The following is a 24,156-nucleotide window of genomic DNA, read 5'->3' as shown; positions in this document are numbered from 1 at the left end:
CATCAAAGGAGGTGCCTGTCTCATCAGCCAGTTGGCAATATAAGCATATCACAATCTCAATGCCTGCTTGCCCTGTGCATCTTGAGATGTAAAAGACTGATTCCAGGGCTGCCAGTTTGTATTTTCATACCTTCCCAGTATCATTTTGTCTTCATATAAACTCAACTCATCCTGTAGCATGCTGGGGAGTAGTGGAACAACCCTTCCTGCTGATTTTTTTTGTTTTGCATGGTACCTGTTACTGCTCCTGCATGTATCTTTTAAGTGAAAAACTGTATTCTTCCATAAAATTCTTTTTAAAGTAACATGATTAATTGTGAAACTAAGTACAGCTGATGCTTACACTGTACGACACGGGCACAAGGAATTAGCTCACCTAAGGCCATGTGAGCACCACTAACTTGCATGGGACTGAGAAAGGAGCATGTGTCTGTGAGTAAGAGCTGAGGGGACAAGTCTGTGTTCCTTGGGAGCAAGGGCCTGCTGTTGGACCTGTTAGGCTACATCACGAAACAATCTCCTGACCTTGCTTTGTCATTTGAGCTGTTGTTAACGTAGGCAGTAGGAACTACAGGTCTTAAATTCAGTGGCCTTGTCAATATTGAGTACAAGCAATCCTCTGGATCCTAATGCATTATCTTTTACATCGTGAATTAAGAGCATGTTAGACTTACATTCCGTAGTGAAACCCAACCATGTAACAAAGACTAGTGGTGAAAAGCAGGAACTGCAAAACAATTTGTATTCCCGCCCTGTCTTATTGACATCACTTACGGTTACAAGTGGTTTTGTAATATATAGTAATACGTTAGACATATCTAATACATGGAAGGGCAAATTTTATAGTTTTGTAATTTTTTTCCAAATCTCATGATGATTTTTTTATTTATTCTTTATTAAATTATTGTAGAGAAGAAAAATTACTAGAAGAAAAACATTTATATGGAAATCAGACTCATGTCTCAACAAAAAGCATTGTACTGTCTTCTAGTGCATTAGCTTCCATAAATTTGAATTAGTTTGGACGGGAAGGATGGGTTATACTTTAAGAACAGGAGACAGATAGACACACCTACTGGAAACTGATTCCATAATGGCATAATCTTAAGCTATTGTTTATTTTACTGGAATACAAAATGAGTACAAAACAGCTCCTACAATTCAATTTTATTCTAAAATATCAGAATAGCCCCATCTGACTTTAATGTCTGTGGTACTATGTCCTAGTACACTTTCAGTTCTCCAGGACTGCTTTGACTCATCTGCTATAGAATCTTCACATAATTGTTCTGCAGTGTTTCAAATTTCTATTAATTTAGGTGTTTCTTTTACCATTTTGTTATTTTTATTTTTTTTTTATGCTTCAGAAATTACCAGACAACTTCAGCAGTACTAGCTAATGACATGGAAAATTTCAGAAAGCAATCTCACATATCATCTATTTTTCAGCTTTATATGACTGAATCACTGCAGAACAAGATGGAAAAGAGAGAAGAGGTCATCTATTCCAGTCAAAACAAGGAATACACCTTCTCAGAGACCTGCAAGACTCTAATACTAAACAGCATAATCTGGATAAAACTTTCCCTGGGAAGTTTCTCTAAGTGGAAGTAATGGTCACTTTATGAAAATCAAATCCTTTTTAATAGGGTTGGAGGTGGGTACTTAAATACTGATGGTGTGAAAGACATTCATGAACACTAATCTAAATATTTTATCTTAAATTATCTCAGCAATGACACCAATGAGTTGACCCTGGTTAGCTTAGAATTGGTACTGCTCCTGGTCAGATAATTTAAAACCATTATCTGGACTACAGAGCCAGTCTGCTATTTGTGAAGCTTGTAAGGACATTTTCAGAGTTCTCCTACAGTCATTTCAGGGTAGTCTATAGTAACTTTCCTTAGTAGCCTAAAAGTTCTTGTCCCAAACAAGAAAAAATAATTGCCTTTAAATGAGTAAGTGTATTCAGAACTCAGGAAAGGCACTAGCCTGGTGAATTGGGAGCCTGGGGTTCATTTAAGCAGGGATGACTGTACTGCAGACGAGCTGGCAGAAGTGTCTCATCACTGTAGGGGTCCGAAACTGTTTCATTCCCGTTACTCATTTCACCTTTGTCCACTTCCCTGGGACATCAGCAAGTTAGTGACAGCTGTGATAATGGCTTTTTCTTATTAGACATCTCTCTCTTTAGTAAAGAGCTGAGAACACAGGAGGCACAAGCCACCAAAACCTGATCAACTACTGACCAGCAGAGCATTTGAGCAACCTGGTAAGAAACCACAGATTTTCAGAAAGAGGTTTTATCACAAGTTCCAAAAGCCAGCTCCTAGGGAGGGGAAGTTTCTTTCTCACCAATTTCTTCCAGGGAAAGCTCCCATCCCTGAAGTCCTGACACTATCTGGCATTATATTTCCTCTCTATAATTGCAGTTCAGAGTCTGATTCCTATCTCTCCAGCACTGGCTCTAAATCTCATTATTCTGTTTGAGTCCGTGTGACTACTCCAAGTTTGCAAGGAATGGGAGAGAAGGCGGAGGATTATTTGTATCTTGATTTTACATTAGGTTTCTACTTAAAAGCAAAATGTGGAGTTGTGCTCTGATGATAACAAACAACAGCAGCAAATGTGAAGGAACAGCATCTAAGATCTGACATGCAAACTATTGTGCTTTCTACTGCAAGTGGGTTAAGCAGATGGAGTGTTTTGAGACAAAAAGGTGCAGAAAGTGTACATGCCAGTCTTGTAACGTGTTCTGTGGTTCCTATAAAAACATATGTGCATGTAAATACTGCTTCTCCCCACCCTAGTAAGGAAGAAAAGTCTGTTAATGGACTTAGGAAACAGGTCAATCATAGTATGGATATCGATTGTGAAGAACAATAGGAAGTTTGCAAATTCCTTGGCTTTTTTAATTGACCGCTATGTTATGCTTTGAGTTTGATCCTCCCAGAGGAGCAATGACAAGAACAAACTTCTATTTGGATCGTGGTTCTTTGGAGAAAGGCACAAGATGAAAGAAAGTCTAGATAAATGTGAAACTTTTCTGAGCATTTCACATTTAACAGATCGTTTCCCATAAGGAAAAAAAAGCTGACTAAAATGAAGTATCTAACCAAAGGTTTACACAGAATTGTGAGGTTATTTTTGCCCTTTAAAGATAAAACCTTAATTATTGTGATTGCAATTTTTATTTGCGAAGTGTTTTAAACTTCTTTTACAATTAAAAAGGAAGATCATATGATCTCTAAAATTCAGATTACTCTATTTTTAAACCAGATCTGAACTTTATCCTCTTACCAATTTAGAGGAATTTTCATATTCTTAGTACCCATATATGTATAAAAGAAAGACTTTATAGTGTTTAACCTCTTAAACTCTCCTTTCCAATTCTAGTCCAATCTGCTCTTATGTTAGATGTTGCAAAGTACTGATGGTTGATTAAACTCTAGATCTGTAAGAGCTAGATAAAACCCATGCAACTTGTAAGATGATTTTATTTTTGTTTTAATAAACAGAACTGAGTTCATCAATCTGCAGGGAGCTTCTTAAAGCTGTGGGAAATAGAGATTGTTGCAGAGGAAAGTAAGAATAAAATCTCCTGCAAGTAGAAGGGAAACAAATGGTCAAACAGACCAGTTTTCTAATGGAAAAAGAGATTAAGACAGGATTACAGTTTTTCCACAGATAACAGGCAGGAGGGATTAAATATGTCAACAGCAGACTGTTCTGAATACTAAGGGGTGTCTTTTACTTCTACAGCCCTCATACCCACACTGGAAAAATAGAATGTGTTCATACACAGGAAATAAAACCACCCTCTTTTCACCTGGGTGAAAGGTTCTGTAGGGTGGTGAGCTCAGATCCTTTGTGGAAGTTGAATGAAATAATATCCAAACTGTTTTAACTTTCAAAATGAGCTTTAATTGAACTTGTGGAATCCCCTATGAAAAAGATTAGATGCAAAGTGGGTGTTCAGTAGGCCAGTGGCAGAATTCTTTGGGAGGAATTGTCTGCTAGGGTGTTCTCATAGAGGACTCTTCTCATTACACCATTTAATGGAGAAAAGGTTTTTCTTCTTGCTTCCCTCTAATCTGACCAAAAACCTAACTAAACCTGAAGATGCCTGCCTTCATGCCTCCCTGTTGGGAAGCATCTTCAGAAGCCCAGTGGATTAGGCATGCTGCCAGACAGAACCCTCTTGCTTGGGTACTCCTTGCAAGGCTACAGGCAGACAGTGGTTGTTCCCCATCAACTCTCTTAGTTGCTCTTTCTTATAGATTTCATCTCTGTTTTCTCTGCCAGGACGCTGGACACCTCATAAGGCTTAAAGCAGACAGCAAGAAGGAGCTTTATTTCCATATACTAGGACCTTCTCTTGGTGGAATTTTAGATGATACCTGCAGAGAAAGGGGTCTGCCTGCTAAATACCGTGTTGGAGAAGGATGTAAACAAGACAGCTAAAGGGACTAATGCATTGTGTCTTTAGTAGTTTCTAACAGTAGGTAACCACTGAGACTGCACAAATGTAGTGTTAAAGTAAAACACTTTTCTCTATTTGACAATTTAGGGCTTAAAACCTGGAGTATTTCTTTCTGATTTGAGTTTAGCCCCTTCCAATAGTCTAGCCCAGCAGTGGCAGTGCAGCTTTGCTTTTTGAGTTCTGAACACCAAGTAAGGAATTTTCTTTTCATGAATGATGAAGAGTCTGCTACAGTGAGAACAAGAACAAATACCTCTCCAAAGGACAAATATAAGCGCCACACAGATCTGGACTGATTTCACCTGCCATCTCAAACAACTGCAGAGAAGATCCTTCTTTCACAAGATACTACCAGGTGTTCTAAATCTACCAGAAATAATGTAAACAGAATGTTTCAGAGGGGCTTTATGCTATTTTTCCTTTGAAAACTAATCCAATTTCACAGGTTATTTATGTTAGTAGGATACAGTCTAACAACTTTGCTTAGCTTGAAAGCAGTCTCCCACCAATATTTCCCTATTGCTTTATTCAGGCTTCATTAGTCTCACTAGTTGACTGAGGTCTTGGATGGAGAGTAGAAGAGTGTCCATGACATGTAAGTCTTATAAGGAAAATGACTTTTCTATAAATATCAATGATGTAGCATTGCAATTTTATTACAAGACAAGACCTAGAAGCTGGACTGATTTTTAAAGCCATTTAGATCCTTAAATTTTGGGATGTACCCTTCCTAGTCATTTTAAGCCTCCATTTCCATCTTCAGCCACAAGCAATTCTGTAAGTCAAATATTAATTTTCTCGCACAATTCTTGTTTTCAGCTATGTGTAACTTGTTTGTATGTGGTGGAAGAACAGGCAGAGTGACAGTTATCTGAAAGACATTATAATTAAATTATAATATTTGAGGGTTTAAAATGTTAGACAAGTTTCAAATGAATATGAATTGCTGGAGAAAGAACAGTTAAGAACACCAGAGATAGATTATGAATTCAATTCTTCATAAAGTCATCACTTCAATATGTGCATGGATTTAATATGTCATTCATCTAAAACTTAGGGATTTTGTATGATGAAAAATAGAAATGAAAATAGAAATTTAATGCAAGTTCCTCTTCTTCATTAAGGCAATTTCACAGTATTTTCACAATGAGGAGAACTGCATATTCATTGTTTCTGAAAGTTTTGCAGTATCTAATTAAGAAAGTAAGTTATATTATGTATTTTCATTTCCCAGATGTTATGAAAGCAGAATTACATGCTGTGTCTTTATGATAAAATCAAGGTAAAAAGTAAGACAATATTTTTGAAGTGGTTATTAACAAAGTACAGTGCTGGGTGTCAACTTTTTTGAAACATACAGGTATCAAGACAACATATTACCCAAAATTACAAACAAGTGGTAGAAAGTGATGTTATGGATGAAATGAAACCATGGAATCAAAGAATGGTTGACTGCAACACACAGCTTGGTGTTAGCAAACTTGCTGAGGGTGCACTCAATCCCATTGTCCATGTCACCAACAAAGATGTTAAATAACACCAGTCCCAATACTAACACTTGAGAGACAACATTTGCTACCAGTCTTCAATTAGACATTAAGCTGTTGACCACAGCTGTTTGAGTGTAAGCATGCAGCCAATTTTTTATCCACCAAGTGGTCCATCTGTCAAATCCATGTATTTCCAGTTTAAAGACAAAGAAGTCAAATACTTTGCACAAGACCAGGTAGATGATAGCAGTTACTCTTATCCACCAAACCTGTAACCCCATTATAGAAGGGCACCATATTTGTCAGGAACAATTTTCCCTTAGTGAAGCCCTGTTGGCTGTCATAAATCACCTCCTTATTGTCTATGCGCCTTATTTTCAGGAGAGTCTGCTCCTTGATCTTGCTGGACATCAAGATGAGACTGACTGGCCTGTAGGTCCTAGATCTTCCTTTTTTTCCCTTTTTAAGAATGGGCATTATGTTTCCCCTTTCCCAGTAAGTGGGAACTTCACCAGACTGCCATGACTTCTCAAATATGATGGATAGTGCCTTGGCCACGTCATCTGCCTCTTCCCTCTGGACCTGCAGTTGCATCTCATCAGGTCTTAAACACTCTCTGGTTCCTTAGATGTCCTTGAACCTTATCTTCTCCACCAGCAGGCAGCTCTTCATTCTCCCAGTCCCTGCCTTTGCCTTCCATGACTTGGGCAATGCAACTGGAGCTCTTGCCAGTGAAATCCAAAGCAAAAAGTTGTTGAGTACCTCAGCCTTCTCCATGTCGTGGGTAACCAAGTCTCCTGTTTCCTTCCAGAGGGGGCCCACATTTTCCCTAGTGTTCCATTTATCACCAGTGTTCCTGTAGAAGCTTTTCTTGTTGCCCTTGACAAAATGGACTTCAGAAATCTGAGAACCTCATGTTTATTGTTTATTCATAATTATAATGTATTGAACACAAAAGTGGAGGTCATTTTAATTGCTGTCATTTTTGACTGGTTGATGTAGGTACATATCTTCAGCACAAGCAACTAGCTGCAATTTATTAGAAAAGTATTTAAATTAATTATTTGATCAATAACTGGTAAACTGGGGTTGGTTTTACTACATGTTATTTTGTCTGTGCTGCCTTTTGTAACTTGCTTCTCTGATATTCTATCTTTCTATGATACATTCTATCTTGTACTCATCAGCAGTGGAGTCTCATTTATCTAAGCCGAGCTCTGAAATGTTTTAGGTCTTCACCAAAATTCTAATATTCTAGTGAAAATTGGGAAAGTAGAAACAGATGTTCCCTCCATTTCACAGAGCGCTGGGATTTTCAAATGGTGCCACACAGACAATACCATGCACTGAAGTGCATAAACATCATTAACAATGACTGCTAGAGTAATTCTCTTCTGTATCCACAGTACTGTTCAGTTTATTAATAGAGTAATTAGAGTTACAAAATTCATTGTAATTGTAAGTGCTAATATGAACTCGGTAACAATGCCAGGTGCTTAAAAATAAAAAAGTAATAATGAAAATAATCAGATCCTTAATCCTTGAAGATCCTGCAGAGGGAAGACACTGATGGAGAATAACAATACCTGGAAAACAAGCCATCACATCTAACTGTTCAAATTTCAGCTCAGAGTAGCACGAACAACAATACAAAAGAATTTTTCACTCCTTGCAAGATTTTTTTTTCAACACATTTTACAAAAATTATGATGGCAAATGAATGAAACTGCTTTCACTGAAAAAAAAATCATGTTATCTATAGAAATTTATCTAGACATACATAAAAATATCTTGGTTTTGACCACAAAATGTAATTCTATGATTCTGCATCTGAAGCATTTATATGAACTTTATTGGAGTATTATTCTGCATTTCCTTGTGGAAAAGTATACCATTCCTTCTTGTATTTTTTAACTCATGTTCTCTTTTCTTGCTTTAATTTTACTGGTCTTCTGATTTAAACAAATGACAAAACCAGATCCGATTGGACCTATCATACTTCATATGATTCATCATGTGTATGGTAGGTCAATACAATTAACCAATTGTAATTACCTATTAGTTTCAGTTTAAGAAGTGGAAGCTGTGTGGGATGGAAACAGACCTTGAGGGATTTTGATTATGATGTCACCCACTATTATGAAAAGTAGCAGTACCACCAATGAAAGCCATAAAAAGCTTGACCCTGCTGTAAGAAACCTTATGTTTAGACAGGTTTTGGGAACTGGAGGAGAAACAAATCAGAGTGGAACAGAATTTGCAATTCCTGGAATTACTATCTGGAAGAATTACACAAATACTTATTGCTTTACTTTCTTTGCACATTTTTATCTCCTCAGGCATATTTTTAGTAATTTTTTTAAGCTCCATCACAACAATTTGCGTGCACACACTTTTTTTCGCCTATTGGGTCCCCCTTCATTTATCAGAGCTATTTTCTAGATAGTTATAGAATGAATTTATTAGGCTTCATTAGTATTTAATCCTTACTTTAGAAATGTGATATGCATTAACCGGTAATATAATTTTTACACTCATGTCAACTACAGACTCCCTGCATCATGAAATACACGTCTTCAAAATAGAAAAATGCTAACATTTTGGATATTGGATATTGGATATATGGATATTGGTCAAGTAAGCATAAAAAAACTATTGAAGAAAAGCAGTGGTAGTGCCAGTCTTCTTAAACAAAATATCTTTAGAAATTGCTTAAGTGAGCTGCTGCTTCAGAAGCAAAGGAAAAACTGGAAGACTGAGGGAAACAGGCTCTCCATTCAAGACGTTCCAGTATTGGAGTATTTTGTCCTTGTTTTCCAAATACAAATTAAAAGTTGAAAAGAATAATACTTGGATTATTATTTATATATATATATTTATAGGTGTGTATAAAAGCACAGCTTCAAAGTTGTAACAAGATTAATAAGAAATATTTCAAAATGTTTGGTTCCTTAATTTTGGATTAGCTTATCATTAAATCAAGTTTTAGAAGAGATCTTTCATTTGGTGTCAATGATGTCTTTTTTTCTTGTGGACATTTTTCTTGGCCCAACTACATTTTCCCATATGCATTTCCAGTCATATGATACCCATGACACATTACTTTCTTTGGTTATGGGCGAGTCTCAACTACAATGAGATAACACTTCAGTCAAGTTCTGCCTTCAAGGGACAGCACAACCCTGAAGCTTTGCAAGGCACTTAGACATGACGAAATGCAGAGTTCAACATTAACTGATTAAAAACAAGTATTTCAGATCCAACTCCTACTTCACCCCTCACCAAAAAAAGCAAACCAAACCAAAAACCCCCAGTCTAATTCTTTCTAAACCCACCCAAATGAAAAATATCTGCCTTAAATTTCCTAATAGAAAATAAATTTTCAGCAAACAATTCTAATGGAAAATTCTCAGAATCATCTGGAACAGGGGGAAACTATTGATAGTGTTTTATAAAGATTTTTACAACAAACTTCCCATCCGAAAATTACAAGTCAAGTTTACAAAATATTAGCTTATAAAAGATTAGAAAAGAAGAAAAATGCAAAAATATCCCCCCAAAACAAACCATATAAAAATGCGGTTCTACAGAAAAAATGACAACAGAGCATCCCAGATAACATCCCTCCAAGCCTGTTCAGTCAGCAGTGGCTGGAAAGATCATAGAGTCATGGAATGGTTTGGGTTGGAAGGAACTTTCAAAGATCTTTTAGTCCAACCCCTCTCCAATTGGAAGGGACATCTTCAACTAGATCTGGTTACCCACAACCACATCTGGCCTGGCCTTGAATGTCTCCAGGAATAGCACATCCACCACCTCTCTGGACAACCTCTGCCAGTATTTTACCACCCTCATTGTAAAGAATTTTTTCTTCACATCCACCCTGAATCTCACCTGTTCTAGTTTGAAACCATCACCCCTCATCCTATTGCAACATATGGTGTTCTGGCACAAGTAACTTGAATTACTCAGCACAGTCATGCATTCATACTGAGTCATTAGTCAGTAAAGTCTAGAATATGACATCTCTGAATGACTTTGAAGAAGTGGAATAAAATTGAGAAACAATACATGCATTATACAACAGGACAAAATGAATGTTTGAGTTCATGAAATAGCGGTGTAACATACATGCATATATATACACACGTGGGTTGCAAGTTTTTAAACAGCAGGGAACTTTCTGATATTACAGTCAGAGTGCAAAATGTGTGGCATGCTACATCTCATTTATGTTCCCTTGGTGTAAAAAAATAAGCAGCAAATTTTTTTTTTTTATTCAATGCCTTTTATTCTGTATTGGAAAAGATGCTGAAGCTAAGAACAGCCATACCTGCTCGGATAAAAAGTTTACCTAACCCGGTATGCTACTGCACACAGTACTCAAAAGCAGATTTTTAGGGAAGTGTTAAGAACAGAGAAAGCAGATAGTGATACTTCCCTGCAATGGCCTCTCAGCTCCAAAAATTCATCTGTGAGCCAAAGGTGATGTTTAGTATTTTCTCTGCCTAGAGTTCACTTCCACGAACTTGCTTAGTTTTCATTTAACCAATACGAGTTTTAGTATCCACAACACTCTGAAACATGAAGTTCCCCAGTTTAACCCCTCATGTAAAGAACCTATTTTAAACATTTATCAGTTGCTGTTTCATTTGATGACCTCTTCTCATATGGGAAAGAACAATGAACAGCCATTCTCTATTCATCCTGTTTCCCAGTGAAGATCTTTAAGATGTCATATCAGTTCAATACACACTAGCAAAATAACAGCATGAAACTCACTTAACCTGCACAAATCAGGTGGCACCAAATGGGAGTCAGCAAGCCCAGTCTTGGGCAATTATAAATTCCAATTAATAAAAAGATACCAATACCTGTCGCTGATTTTCTGTCTCTAGTCTCAGTCTGGCTTCTACACATCTTCTGGTCTCCAGGAAGGCTTGACGTTGTGCTCTGTCTGACAGGTAGCTAATGAAGATTCCTGCAGTGTTCATACACATAAATAACACTGCCTGAGCTGCTATCTGCAATGAACAACAAATAAGGTTTGATCAAACAGGGTAAGAAACAATATCTGTTTAGAAAGAGAAAAAGAAAGAGATATAGAACAACTGCTCTGCAGTCATACAGGCCGTAAAAATAATGGTTAGGAAAGTTTGTGTAGAAGAATCTCTTGGATCTTAATTAGAGGCATCAAAAGTGCAAAACTCTCTCTGCCTTGAGAGAGAAATATGCAGTATTTGGGGGCATTAAACTCTAGATGAACCACAGATGATGTTTCCAAGGAATGACACACAGGGCTTTAGTCAGGAATGATTGCAAACATAATTAACAATTTGGTTTTGCACTGGCTCTTTTGCAAAAACAACTCTGTGATTTGTTCCATGGCTTAGTTTGAGAAGAAAGCCATACTAAGGAAAACAAAGAGTGCCAGTTAGCTAAGAATTAATATCAGTGGTAATAGTTATTCTGTTATTATCGACCGAATTAAATAAATTCATTTGAAGCTGATGCCAAAGCATAATCTTGCACAATCTGAATTCTGAATCACTCAACAGGAGAAGCTGAAAGGATGACCAAATTCTTGCATATGTTATGCCTGTGTACACAGACCTTTTCTTCACTGACGTCTATATCAGAGTTGCACTCTTTTTCCTTGTAGAGGGTGCGTCACAGCTTCTTCCTTTGCATTATGAACTTTAAAAAGACAAATGGGAGTGCATCCTTGGACAATGTCAATTGCAGTGGATTATTGTCTTTCATTGATAGCTCTTTGTGCTCTGGATATTTGTAAGACAGGGCACATTGACACCATTGAAGTGGAGACTGTGTGGGAAACTAAGAAACTTTTAATATCTTCATATACTAGAGACAGAACACAGACCTGCAGTTTCAGCAGCTTCGTGCAACACCTCATCCCTGTTACAGGTTGCAAATTCATGTGAATTCCTCTCCGTTTCCACTTCATCCTGCCTTTTTTTTCTGACTTGTGAGAGGGTCAAGAGTCAAAAATAAGTCCAGAAGTCATTAATATTGTTCAAATGCAGCATACAGGGCCAAGCTGCCCTGGCTGCTGCCTTAACTAGAGAAGTCATTGGGACACAGTGAACCAGCCGAGAGTTGGCAAAGTGCTCATCTTCCTGCCAAGGTCCAGTCAGAGCCACTATGCTGATGAGGTCCCACTGAGTGGGTCCCACTGAGTGCACCCTGCCTTGTGGTATCACACTTCTCTCCCACCAGCAGACCAGCTGTGGAGCAGGAGGAGGCTACATTACCCTGCAGCTACATCACCTGCCCAGCAATGTCACCAGGATCATGACATAAGAACAGCCACGTCAGGGCAGATCAAACATTCATCATGCAGGATGCTGTCTCTGACAGCAGAAAACAGAGAGTGCCCAGGTAGGAGTACAAAGATAAACAGTATATATGAGTACATGAATAAAGCAAGCATTCAGAGATGTTTTGTCAAAACACTCTTGAACACTCCAGAACTGGCACTTGCAGAACACTGTGGGCTAGAGGCTGCATTTTTTGCAGTATTGTCTTATAATTTGTGTTACTTCTCCTAACAAAAGAGAGAAAACTTTTAGCAAAACCACCTAATCTCTTTGTGATGCTTTGCCTCAGATCTCCAGGCCTCACTCCTCACGTTCATGTGGGTTTGAAAGTAAGATTTGATATCAAACTAAATGCACCTGGCAGACACTTTAGCTTCACATATTCCCGTATTTCTGAATCTGGAGTATTGTTCTATAATAGTATAGGATATTAATCTACAATTTATATGCCATGATTAAAGAAGAATTTATATCCTGGCTCCAGCTGAATTTTTGTTTAACCTTTGCTAGTAATAGATATCTAGGTAAAGCTTGTGAGAAATAGGGTGCAATTAGCACGATCCTTGCATCTTCCTGGCATTCAGGATTCTGTGGTTCACGGCATCTCTGAGCTGAAGGTGGCATACACTAAACTTTTTCTGATACCTTTCTGACTGTAAGGTTAATTGTACCTTTGAGCCTATAGTGTTCAATAGCAAAGATTTCTACAATGTTATTAGGCACTTTTTGATAAAAACGTTTCCTTTTTTTTTTTTTTGTTTTAATTCACAGCCTTATCATTTGTCATGCTTGGAAACAGTGACTAATCATTCCCAATTCATCTTCCTCTTACTCATTTTACTGACTTATAGCTGACTTATAGCATTACCCCTTTTATTTCTTAAAAGGGGCAAATTTGAGACTCTTTAGTCTCACTGTTTTATCACTATTCCACCTCTGTGCTTACTGCTTCTTCCCTGTTATCTGCTTTACCGGAGACAGGTTGCCCCAGACATTTTCTGCCTTTGTTCCAAGATAAAACAGTGAATGCAATAATTCAGCTCATGAGATAACTCCTTTCTGGTGCCGCCTACTGAGAGCCATATGATGAGCTGACATTAGATAAGACCAGTTCAGAATTATGTTGTTCAGAACAACTGAACTCAGCTGTAGGTGGCTGGAGAAGTCTACATTTCATACCTTTTTGACTGACTTGAAGATAATCAATGCTTACACACATGGAAAGCTAGAATATAGGGTGGAAAAAAAAAGAAAAACCTTTCACAGCATCTGAAATGTGCATTTCAACAGTGAAAGCAGTGGCAGGAAGCTCTTGTTTGCTTGCAAATTCAATTGCAAATTTCCCCTGAGCCCAGTTCAGTCACCCACTTCTGCTAATACTCAGGACTAGTGCCACTCGCTTCAGCAGATCTCCTTAGAGCAAATGCAGTAGAATTTGGCCTTCAATTAGATTTCATGAGCATGTAATTTGATTTGGACAAAGGGAATTATGGAAAACATGTTACAGGTAAAACAACAGATTAAGCAGAGGGAGAATCTGCTTTTCTTATACATAGCAGTCTGACTGAAAACAATCTAAAAAGTAAAGCATTATGCTGTGCAAGGATACAATCTATTGCTCTTGTTAACAAAAGAATGAAAAGAATGCATAAGAGCTGAATCTCTCATTGACACTCTTTTTTCTGCGGTTTACTGAGGCCAATTCCAGAAGTCTTGCAGGATTTTCTACTGCCTATCAGGGCAGACTGATTTTATATGATGTACATAGTTTCATATCTTTTTGATTGACCTGAAGATCATCAATGATCACACAGTAGGAAAGCAGAGGTATAACATGAGAAAAAAGAAAATCTTTTCAGAGCATTTTTGAGTGATTTATGCACCCGGTCTCTCTGTACTTTGCACAACACTCAAATAAGCAACTGTAGCAGAGAAGGCAATTGATCTTAAAAAGCCATGAGTGATATGTTTTGAGGTTAAATAAGGCTCTGGGGAGGTCTGCTCCTTGAATACTTAATAATGCAAACAAGAAGGTACCCATCACCATGCTGCTTGGGAGTATATGTTTAAGGATCAGCACTGTCCCTGCTGAACCTGCAGTTGTATATAACTGCGTAACAGGAGGAACAGAGGTAAAGAAAGTTACTTGACAAGATCATACAGATAATTAGAAGCAGTCATTAAAATTTTTACTCCAAACCTCTGATTCTCATATTTCTCATAGGACGTGATTAATAGCTTAGTTCACAGAGAAATCACTTACTTGTCAAATAAATTTACATTTATAAAGCGTCCCTCATACAAGCACCTCGGAGCCCTTTGCAAAATCAGTATGAAAACTAGCCAAAACCAAAGGCAATGGAAGGAGAGGCCACAGGTCAGACAAAAAAGCCAAGATTAAGTTGGACAGTACACATTGTTTCAAATAACTTCATTTTTATCTGTCAGTCATTGTATAAACAGGACTTTGCCAAGACATATTGTCACGGTTTAAACACAGCCAGACAGCTCTTTCACTCACTCCCTCCCTTTCCTCCCTCTTTCTTTCCTTCCCCCCCCGCCTTCCCTGCTCCTGGAGGGATGGGGAGGAGAATCAAAAGTATGTAACTCCCACGGGTTGAGATAAGAACAGTCCAGTAACTAAGGTGTAACACAAATCACTGCTGCTACCACCAATGATACTAAAGATAAGAGAAAATAACAAGGGAAGAGAATACCATATCACTTGCCAAAACGAGCCCGACCCAGAAGAATCTGTGCCCTTCCAGGTAACTCCCAGTTACCTCCCTGGGCATGATGTGCTGTGGTATGGAATACCTCTTTGGCTAGCCTAGGTCAGGTGTCCTGTCTCTGCTTCCTCCGGGCTTTCCCTCCTCCCTGGCAGAGCATGAGACCCATGAAGTCCTGGGTCAGGGTAAACATTAGCAGCAACTAAAAAAATCAGTGTTATCAGCACTGTTCCCAGGCTCAAAGTCAAAACACAGTGCTGCACCAGCTACCAAGAAGGAGACTGCTACTGCTAAACCCAGAACACATCTGAAACCAAATACTGTGAGTTGATTTGGGAACCACCAGCTCTCAAAGAAATGATTAAAAGGCACTGGACACAGCTGGTGAGGAAGAAGTATCAATCAGAGCAGGTACAAGATAGTAATGTAAGAGAACAGGAAGAGGGAAATTAATTGACAAGATGGTAAAGTAGCTCACAAGTCTGTAGCAAAGTGGTAGGTGAATCAGCCACAGGCAGCTTTTTAACAGAATTGAATGTAATTCAGGAAACAGGAAATTCAGAAGGATACAGGTGAGTTACTGAGAGCAGAGCTGAGCTAAGCATAGCAACAATTTGTAAGCATTTCTGCTACTAAAAGCACCTAATTGAGTTTGCCTTGATTTGGAGCTTACACAGAATCCTGTGAGTTTATGAACAACTGGGAGCAAGTTAAGGAAGAGTTTGCAAATGCCAGAAGTTTCAAAACTTAAAAAAACATAACTGAATTGTGTTTCAATTTTGCTGCGATTTTCCTCTTTGAAAAGGTACGATTTTCCATCAGGGAGTATAAAGCCATTAGGCTGGCTGTAGTCTCCTTATTCAGTGCTTTCTAAGACCTGCCATTAGTCGACATGTATAGAGTGTGTAGTGATTGACTGAGTCACTGATCCCAGCACTTCCAAAGAGCCTGTAACCTGAGGATATGTGAATACATAGGAGCAAACCCAACAGACTGGAAATGAGTTCATAGCTAGCCCTAAAAGACAATAATTGCTACAGACAATTTTCATTATGAATAGTTGAACCAACAGTAGTACACTTTCACATGGAAAGCATAGTGGAAGTGGAGGAGAGAAAGCTAAAAAGATTTGGAAACTACTCTGAAATCCAGGAGGACACTGAACTTAAGTGTTACTACAGAAGCAAACCTTAGTGTGCTCTGCAGAAATAAACCTATTATGAACCTCTTCAGCAGGTTATTTTGTTCTGCTGCATAGAAACAGAGTAATGCTGGGGCTGAACTTAGCAAAACACAGCTGAAAAGTGAAGAAATTGTTTCCAGTGTAAACTCCAGTTGGACATTCTCAAGGCAGATCAGTCCTAAAGAGCAGGAATTTCATTAATTCCTGAAATGAGCCTGTGGGAATGATTTAATTGTTTTTTTATTTTTCTTTCTAATTTTGGATTGTCTTCAACAGCGGATTAGAGTAGCTCTGTTTTGGGAAAACTGGGAAAGTAAAGCTGTTGTGCTTCTTTAAGAGTGTTTTCAACATGTGTTACATAAAGAACTGGTTGCTATGGTAATTATTATTGGTTAATTAGGTTTGAAGAAGCATTTTGATTTATTATTAGTTGTTTAACTAAAAATAGGATCTTGTCGCAAGGTTGGGTTTGTAAGTAAAATGTCTCAGAAATCCCATTGCCTTCTCTCCCTTCTCCAACACCCCCTTGCTTAGGCTACTTTGAGGGAAAATAAATTATGGTTTTATAAGAACTGATCATCAGGAATGAACTGGGGTTGGTATGAAAAAAGTGGAATTTGAGACCAAACTGCTCTACTTTGGATAGAATAGGAACATCTGGCAGCACAGACTTCACCATTCTCTCCTGCTGGGCTGCAGCAAGCCTCTGTCTCCAGCTGAGACCATGATTTTATGAATCAAAGTTCCTGGCAGCAAAACAAGTAAGTACCTATATCTCTGTACTGCCTCTTGCCTACCTTGATCCCTCAGTACACATTCCCCTTTGTCATGCCAGATCAATTATTTGTGGGACCATACTGTGAACTATATCAGGGAACTTGGCCAACTTAAAAAAACAAACATTTGGCATTGGCAGCGATTTTCCCATCTAGAGCAGTCGTCTGATTGAGTTCATAGCACAGCCTCCACAGGGAGAGGAAGCACGTGAACATTCATAGTTGGCCCTGCTTCCAACTCATTAAACTGAAATCATTGTTGCCTTATTGTTAAATCATCTTGCAAGGAGTTTTTTTATTCTCCAGGTTCATTCCTTCTGACTTGTCCTCAGTCCAACTGCTAAATGCTGTGATAGAGGGGTTTTTGTTTGGTTTAGATTGTGGAAACTTCTCCACCAACACTTATTGGAAACCAGCTTGTTCCACAAAGGTGCAAAACTGCTGCTATGACTTTCAAGAAAGTTCATCTGTCCCTGATACTCTATATCGTCCAATGCACTAATACCTCTGGAGTGATCTATATATACAATTTACTGGAAGACAGGAACCGCACACCTGAGATGATGATTAAGAGCAGTGCTTCACCCCACTTACACCTGATTTGCTAAATGTGAAAGAAGCTATTTGTGTCACTGTCACCTTCTGATTTTGTGTTTAGAACTAATTCAGCTGTGCACAGCTCCCACAGAAACATTGTCTGATTCTTCAAGAACTCGGATCTTATTTATGCCTCTAGCAGAGGTGAGATCTTTTAAGAAGCCTGGTCTTGTTGCTTCAGAGCAGGTATTAGAGGTGTTCACTGTGTGCTTGAGGACACAGTCTGATCTTTAATGTGCATGAAATCCTGCAGGACAGGTTAGCCTTATCAAAACACAGGATGTACCCCAAGGAATTACTCATACTCAGTGAGAATATCCTAACATACCTATTGCTCCTGCACTGATAACGATTTTTAAAACAAAGACCCTTTTCCCTCTGAACGATGACACTTCTGCATAAAATCAATTGTTCTAGCTCAAGATATCATTAAAAAATATGTATCTTGAATATTCAAAACAAGAGTTTAATTTGATGTTAGAAAAACAGCTATTCCCTTCTTGCTTTTCCTCTCATGGAATCCATTAGAAATATAAGAAATTGAATGTCTGATTAAATTGTTCACAGGCGGCTCAAACTATATAATTTGATAAGTCAGCTATCAACTATGGTAAGAATTTTGCATCATGGTGTGGTACAAAAGATCTTTCAGAAATATCATATCATATCACATCAGACAGATAAGGGTTGACAGAAACTGAATGGTGCACAGTAGCGGTCAAGCAAATACATAACCCTGCTAGTGCCATCAAGCAGCCCCAAATGGCAAATAATTTTCAGCACATCTCCTCTAACTGCCCTTGAGTTTGTCTAAAATTTAGGATTCAGGCATAATCTTCATAAAAGAAAACGTATTCTGTGACTTTGGATAACCTTTTTTGGATGTTTGTCTTTTTATAGATGTTAAAATGACTACATGTGCCTAGGACAGTGTCAGTAGTAGGGCCATAGCTCATGGATACAGACGAATGGAGAGAGATGGGTAAATGATCTTAAATTTTTAGTAACTTTTCCATGGCTATAGGGTAATCTTCTGAACTCCCTGACCCTCATCCAGGAACTGATCCTGAGCCACACAATGAAATCTGGCGATCATGTCTCCTGTGCACTGAGCAACACAGCTCTCTTTTATCATTTGGCACACAGGATGCTATTACAGATACCTGAAATGTTCCTACTTAGAATGAACAGTCTTATCCTTCGACACAAATAACCCCCTTTATTCAGTGTTTTCTGTGTGCTGGTTAGGTACCTTTTCCTTCTACCTGGAGACAACTTCATTGCATGGTAATTAAAAGGAGAAATATAAAGCCAGACTTTCCAGATGTCATTATTTTATTGTCCAAAAGCATCGCCTCATTTGGTGTGTCTAAGTAAACATGAAAAGTTCAGACAGGGATCCATCTTCTTCTCCAAATATGCATAACCTAGAAACCATAGTACATGTACTACAGAATTACTTTTAATTGCCTGTGTTGTCAAACCAGGAGTAGATCCTGTAACAACTCACAAAAAAACCCAGCAAAACACAAGACACAGCACAAATGCCTGCACCACAGAGAACACACTGGGAGGAGCCCATGGTAGTGAGAGTAGTTTAAGAAAGGAAGTGACGGTAGTCTTCCTCTCATTGCTCAGAAGGGAGTACAAAGCAGCTGTGGAGTTTCCCTTTCTGCATTTCCATATTTTAGACTCCTTAATCTCAATCTTACACCGAAATTTTCCCTACACTTTCTCTGTGCAGAGGTTGATCTTCCTTGCTTACATTCAATAGAAGCCACATTCCATTTAAAGCCACTAGAGAATTAATTACTCCTAATAAAAGTTACAGCAACTAAAGGAAGATTTATAACAAATTACTCTGAAATGAGGAAGCACACTCACAACATCCTAGATATTAAGAATTACAAAACCAATTCCCGTTGAGTTGTTTTTTAAAGCAACACTTGCCAAATGTTATTTTTTTCCCCTTTGCATTACATACATGGGTATCTGAATTCTAAATAACTGTCTCCCAATTCAGATAGGCCAGTATTTGGAGACCAGGCATTACACATAGAATCATAGAAGAGTTAGGGTTGGAAAGGACCTTAAGATTGTCTAGTTCCAAGCCCCCTGCAATGGGCAGGGACACCTGACACTAAACCACGTCATCCAAGGCTCTGTCAAACCAGTCTTGAACACTGCCAGGAATGGAGCATTTACCACTTCTTTGGGCAGCCTGTTCAGTGCCTCACCACCCTCACAGTAAAGAACTTCTTCCTTATATCTAACCTGAACTTCCCCTGATTAAGTTTGAACCCATTACCCCTTGTCCTATCACAGATAACTTCACAGTGACAAAAAAATTCCAGATAACACCTGGTCTGGAAGCATCTGAGAGCATCACTGAGTTTTAGGGTGAGCAACACCCTAAATTTCAGACCTCTAAAGTGAAAGTAACTTCTGAAATTTTTCCTCAAATTATCTCAGTACTTCTACCTAAGTCAATGCAGGACAGCCAAGGCAGAAGAACTCTGAGTACTTCCCTTAGCGAATTATACAACTTATTAGGAGTAATGGTAGGGGGGGGGAAATCATTCATCAAAGCTGCTCTGCAGCATTGGAAAGAGTTTAACTACATTTTAAGGAAAACAGAATTAAGAAGTCTGCCCTTCTGCTAAGTGAGTCTGGGGGGTGCTCTGCACAGCTGTTTTTATTGCTCTAGATAATGGCTTTTATCCAAAGTAGAATGTCAAAACTGAGTGAACAATAATTACGTTTGCAGGGATGACAGCAGTTCATCTTCTCTGACACACTTCACTTCTGGTTTCATCTGATCAATTGTACGCATGTTCCAGCAATTACCTGCAGTACATACTCCATGTCTCTTTCCAATAGAACTGGCAATTGTTATGATTTGTGTACAGGTGACCCTTCCACAGTGCATTCTACAGTGTTATTACAATAGACTGCACAAGAGAAACAGAGAAGCTTTTCGTTTTTATTTGTGTCCAAGTGTGTGTTCCTCTGAATTTTCAAGCTGTGGCCATAGGTGGAAGAAAGAAGCAGGAGTCTGCAAATCATTTTCCCCCTTTGGTAGTGCAGTGGAAAAAGAAAGCAATAGCAAAACATAATGGTCTTAAATTACTCTCAGACTCTTTATCAAGGAATAAAGACAGCCTTATGAAAACCCTTCCAGTCAGGGTGAGAGTAAGACTAATAACTATTAAAAAGTAAATTGATTTAATAGGAATAGTACTGAAAATACTGGTAATGAAAAATACATGAGGAATATCACAGTGTTTAGTGTCCTTTTCCAAGCCCTTGTCCTTCAAAGCCTGATTCTACTCTGAAAGGAAACTCCGCTGATCAGCTGTTTGTGTTAATCAGTGATACCTGCTGCAAAGCAAACCTTTCCCACAGTTGTTCTTTTTTCAAAGCATTCATCCCCAAATCCAAAACAGTGCTGGAAACAAAGGCTCTTTACACTTTATTATTGGCATTTTAGACTAAAGGCCAACGTCAAGGCTGAATCTTTCCCGCAGTTGCACCTGTAAGATGCTGCTGTTTTGCCCCAGTGTCATTAGAGATGGAGCCTACCATTGAATCTACAACTGATTGAAGTATGAGACAACAAGAATGGGCTTGTAGTTCCCAGATCAGGCTGCAGGCTTGCTAGCCCAGAAATAAACAAAGTAAATATCTCCTTTCTCCATTTCCCATTTTGGCTTCCCTGCTTCCATTTCAAACTGATTTTGGAAAAGTGACCTGAAAACCCCAATGAAAGCAATTTGATATTCCTTGTGCTTATTTTTCCCTCAGTTTCTCCTTTTACTGTTGACTGTGATGATCCCCTGAAAAGCAAATTCCCAAATTAGAGTACTTTCCTAGAAAATATTAAAAACAAAAAATCAACAAAACACCCAAGCACCTACTTCCTCAGTCATCCCTGATGCTAACACTGGGCTGTAAACATGGCATATCACAGCATCTGAGGCCTCCCTTTACGTTGGAGAAATCTTGGGTAGCATAAAGGTAGCGGACTGTAGACTGATTTCAGTGTACAGAGAATTTCAGGCATCCTTAACCACACAGAAAACCAGTGCTGATATGACCCTGTGAGACCACAGGAAATGGAAAGGCTTTGGACCAACAAAGAAAACTTTAGGGTAGTTAGAGAAGGGGTAACAGGGACCAGGAGCCTTCGTTTTCCAGAGCTGAACCAAACATAGCTTAGGTACAGTGGAACACATGAACCACTTATGTTTAATGGGAATTTTATTGCTAACTATCTATTGTGAATCAATTTCCTCTTTAAAGACTTCAAGAAGACTCTTAATCTCAAAATTTTTAACTCTTAACTAGGAACTATGGAACTATGGAAGCAAATGGAAATGTACCAGACAAAAGCTGTGAGGTTACAGCATTCCAGACCAGCTTGATTAAAAGTTTATCTCAGACAGTTAGGCAAGGATAAACATTTTCCTTTGTGAAACCTGTGGGTGTTGTTTTGCTATTAGTCACAGTGAATGCTTCAGTGTGGTGAGTTGGAAGAAGTCAGACTGACATCAAAAGTACAGAGAGTGCTGTGGGAAAAAGTTGATTCAGTCTTTTGGCTGGCAAAATATGTCACAGACAAATAATGAAGGATTAGGTTTCCTCTTGTCTCTTTGCTAGCAGAGGAGACATATGGTACAGGATTCATTCTGCATTGACAGTGGTGTGACCTAGGACTAATTCCTTTGAAAGCAGTGATTTATTCTGGTATAAAACAAGGATGGGATTAACATCAAAAACTGGTATTTGCTGTGGGTTAAGTTCTCCTTGCCTGACAATATAAGCCATGCTTTTGTTTTCACTGCTTGTGTAAGCATGAGAAAGAGAAACTGGACTGTTTGTGGAATATTAAATAAATGATGCAAGACAAAAAAAAACACTGTCTCTGCTGTTGAATGATGAATCCTGCTGATACCAGAGAGAGCTGCTGGAAACTATTAAATCTTGATGGACATAAACAAGAGAAGGCCTTCAAACAGTCTACATCAGGATAGCTGTGTGCGAGTTCATACAGCCATCCACATTTTGCGGTTCAGGTTGTTTAAAGGCACCTACTCAGTGACACAAAAGCCACCCCAGAATTTAGGTCAAGAATTAGCTGTCAAAGTGGATTTCTTACTGGAATTTCAGGCAATGAAGAGAACATAATTTCTGACCCTTACAAAAGAAAACCAAAGACAATCAATTTTATAAACTAATCTTCCCAACTGGCTGATGTTTTCTAGAAGCCATACAGTGCTAATAGTTAAATCTATGAAAGGACTCAAGGAGAAAAGACACACGTAATGACAGGGTGACACACATACTAGTTTCATGCCTTATCCAAAGCCTGTTGTTTGATGTAGATAGGCCTTCTGGCTCTGACAGCTTTTTAAGCAGATTCCTCCAACAATCTTGGTTTGTTACCTATCAGAACACAAGTGAAACACAAGTGAAACAAAGCATTTCAGATATCCTAGGGAATCACTTATGTGTCCTGCTTGATAACAATGTGACTTTTTTTTTCCTGGAAGGATGAAATCAGTTCTTAGTGCATAAGTTTTGCCATCCAGAGTCAACATTGGCCAGATACACCCCTTCCAAGGTACGTACAAATGTTTCAAATTGCAAAATATAAGAATTTCTGTTCTTAAAGGAAAGTAAAGCCCCAAACAGGCCCTACTGTTCAAGTATTTTTCTTTCTGTTTATATAGTGCAGTGCTGAAAGCAATTAAAACCATGTCTTACAGACAGCACTACAAACATATCAGTTGTCAATATTAAGCTGACATCTGATGGCCGACACTGTACAGGATGTGCATGTGTAACCTATATTAAAACCTGGGTAAAACCAAGAACAAGCACAAATGACTTCTTCATGTTGCCATCCTCATGAACATCCTCATCCATGTGTTAAGGTCAGCTTGATTAATCATTATGTAAGCCTAAATCTAACATGCATGAAATAAACACATAATGTATTGTAAATAACTTTTGTCATTCATTTGGCCTTCTTTCTCGCCTTCTGACATGTTTCTTTGTATTATTTCCACAAAGAGTTTATAAAAAATAAGAAAAAAATCTGAGTCATGGCAATAATTTGTTTCTTTAAGAAGAAAATTATTAATATAAAAAGTAGAACCAGTCAGAATAAATGCCACACAAGATTATAATAAAAAGCATTTGGGAACAATATCTAGAGATGAGCAAGCCAAATCTGGAGAACTAGAAACCAATGAGTATGTGTGTCTGTGCCTGTGAGTTTTAAAATCTTTAGTTCTTGTCAGATTACATAAAAACCCCTCAATCTTCACATTTTTTTATCTTTCTCTAGTTAGTAGTGAAGAGGTGCAACTTCTGAATTGCTGGGTAGCTCAGCCCTGTAGGTGTGCAAATGCCTTTCTTAGATTGGAACAATTCTGGTCACATTCAGCAGTGAAAATATGGCTACCTAGAGATATTATATATTCAGAATACACCAATAGAATGTGGGCAGCATATGATAGCGCTCTGCTTCCAGTTTCCGGTGAATTTAACTG

At 38.3% G+C, this 24,156-nt stretch overlaps 1 protein-coding gene across 2 annotated transcripts in view; it reads right to left on the bottom strand.

The window, feature by feature from the left end:
* The window catches only part of ADCY8 (adenylate cyclase 8), a 119,808-nt gene that overhangs the window by 79,069 nt on the left and 16,583 nt on the right, over positions 1 to 24,156 (bottom strand). For both annotated transcript variants that reach the window (XM_061447715.1, XM_061447714.1), the window contains exon 2: positions 10,848 to 10,997. In XM_061447715.1, the coding sequence (XP_061303699.1) occupies positions 10,848 to 10,997 (150 nt within the window). The remainder of the gene's footprint in view (positions 1 to 10,847; positions 10,998 to 24,156) is intronic.

Source organism: Pezoporus flaviventris, unplaced genomic scaffold (genome assembly GCF_033815535.1).
Source record: "Pezoporus flaviventris isolate CSIRO_AGI_PZ_B2104156 unplaced genomic scaffold, CSIRO_AGI_Pfla_v1 ptg000007l, whole genome shotgun sequence".
NCBI classification, from domain to species: Eukaryota; Metazoa; Chordata; class Aves; order Psittaciformes; family Psittacidae; genus Pezoporus; species Pezoporus flaviventris.
This window is presented reverse-complemented; position numbering and strand designations above follow the sequence as displayed.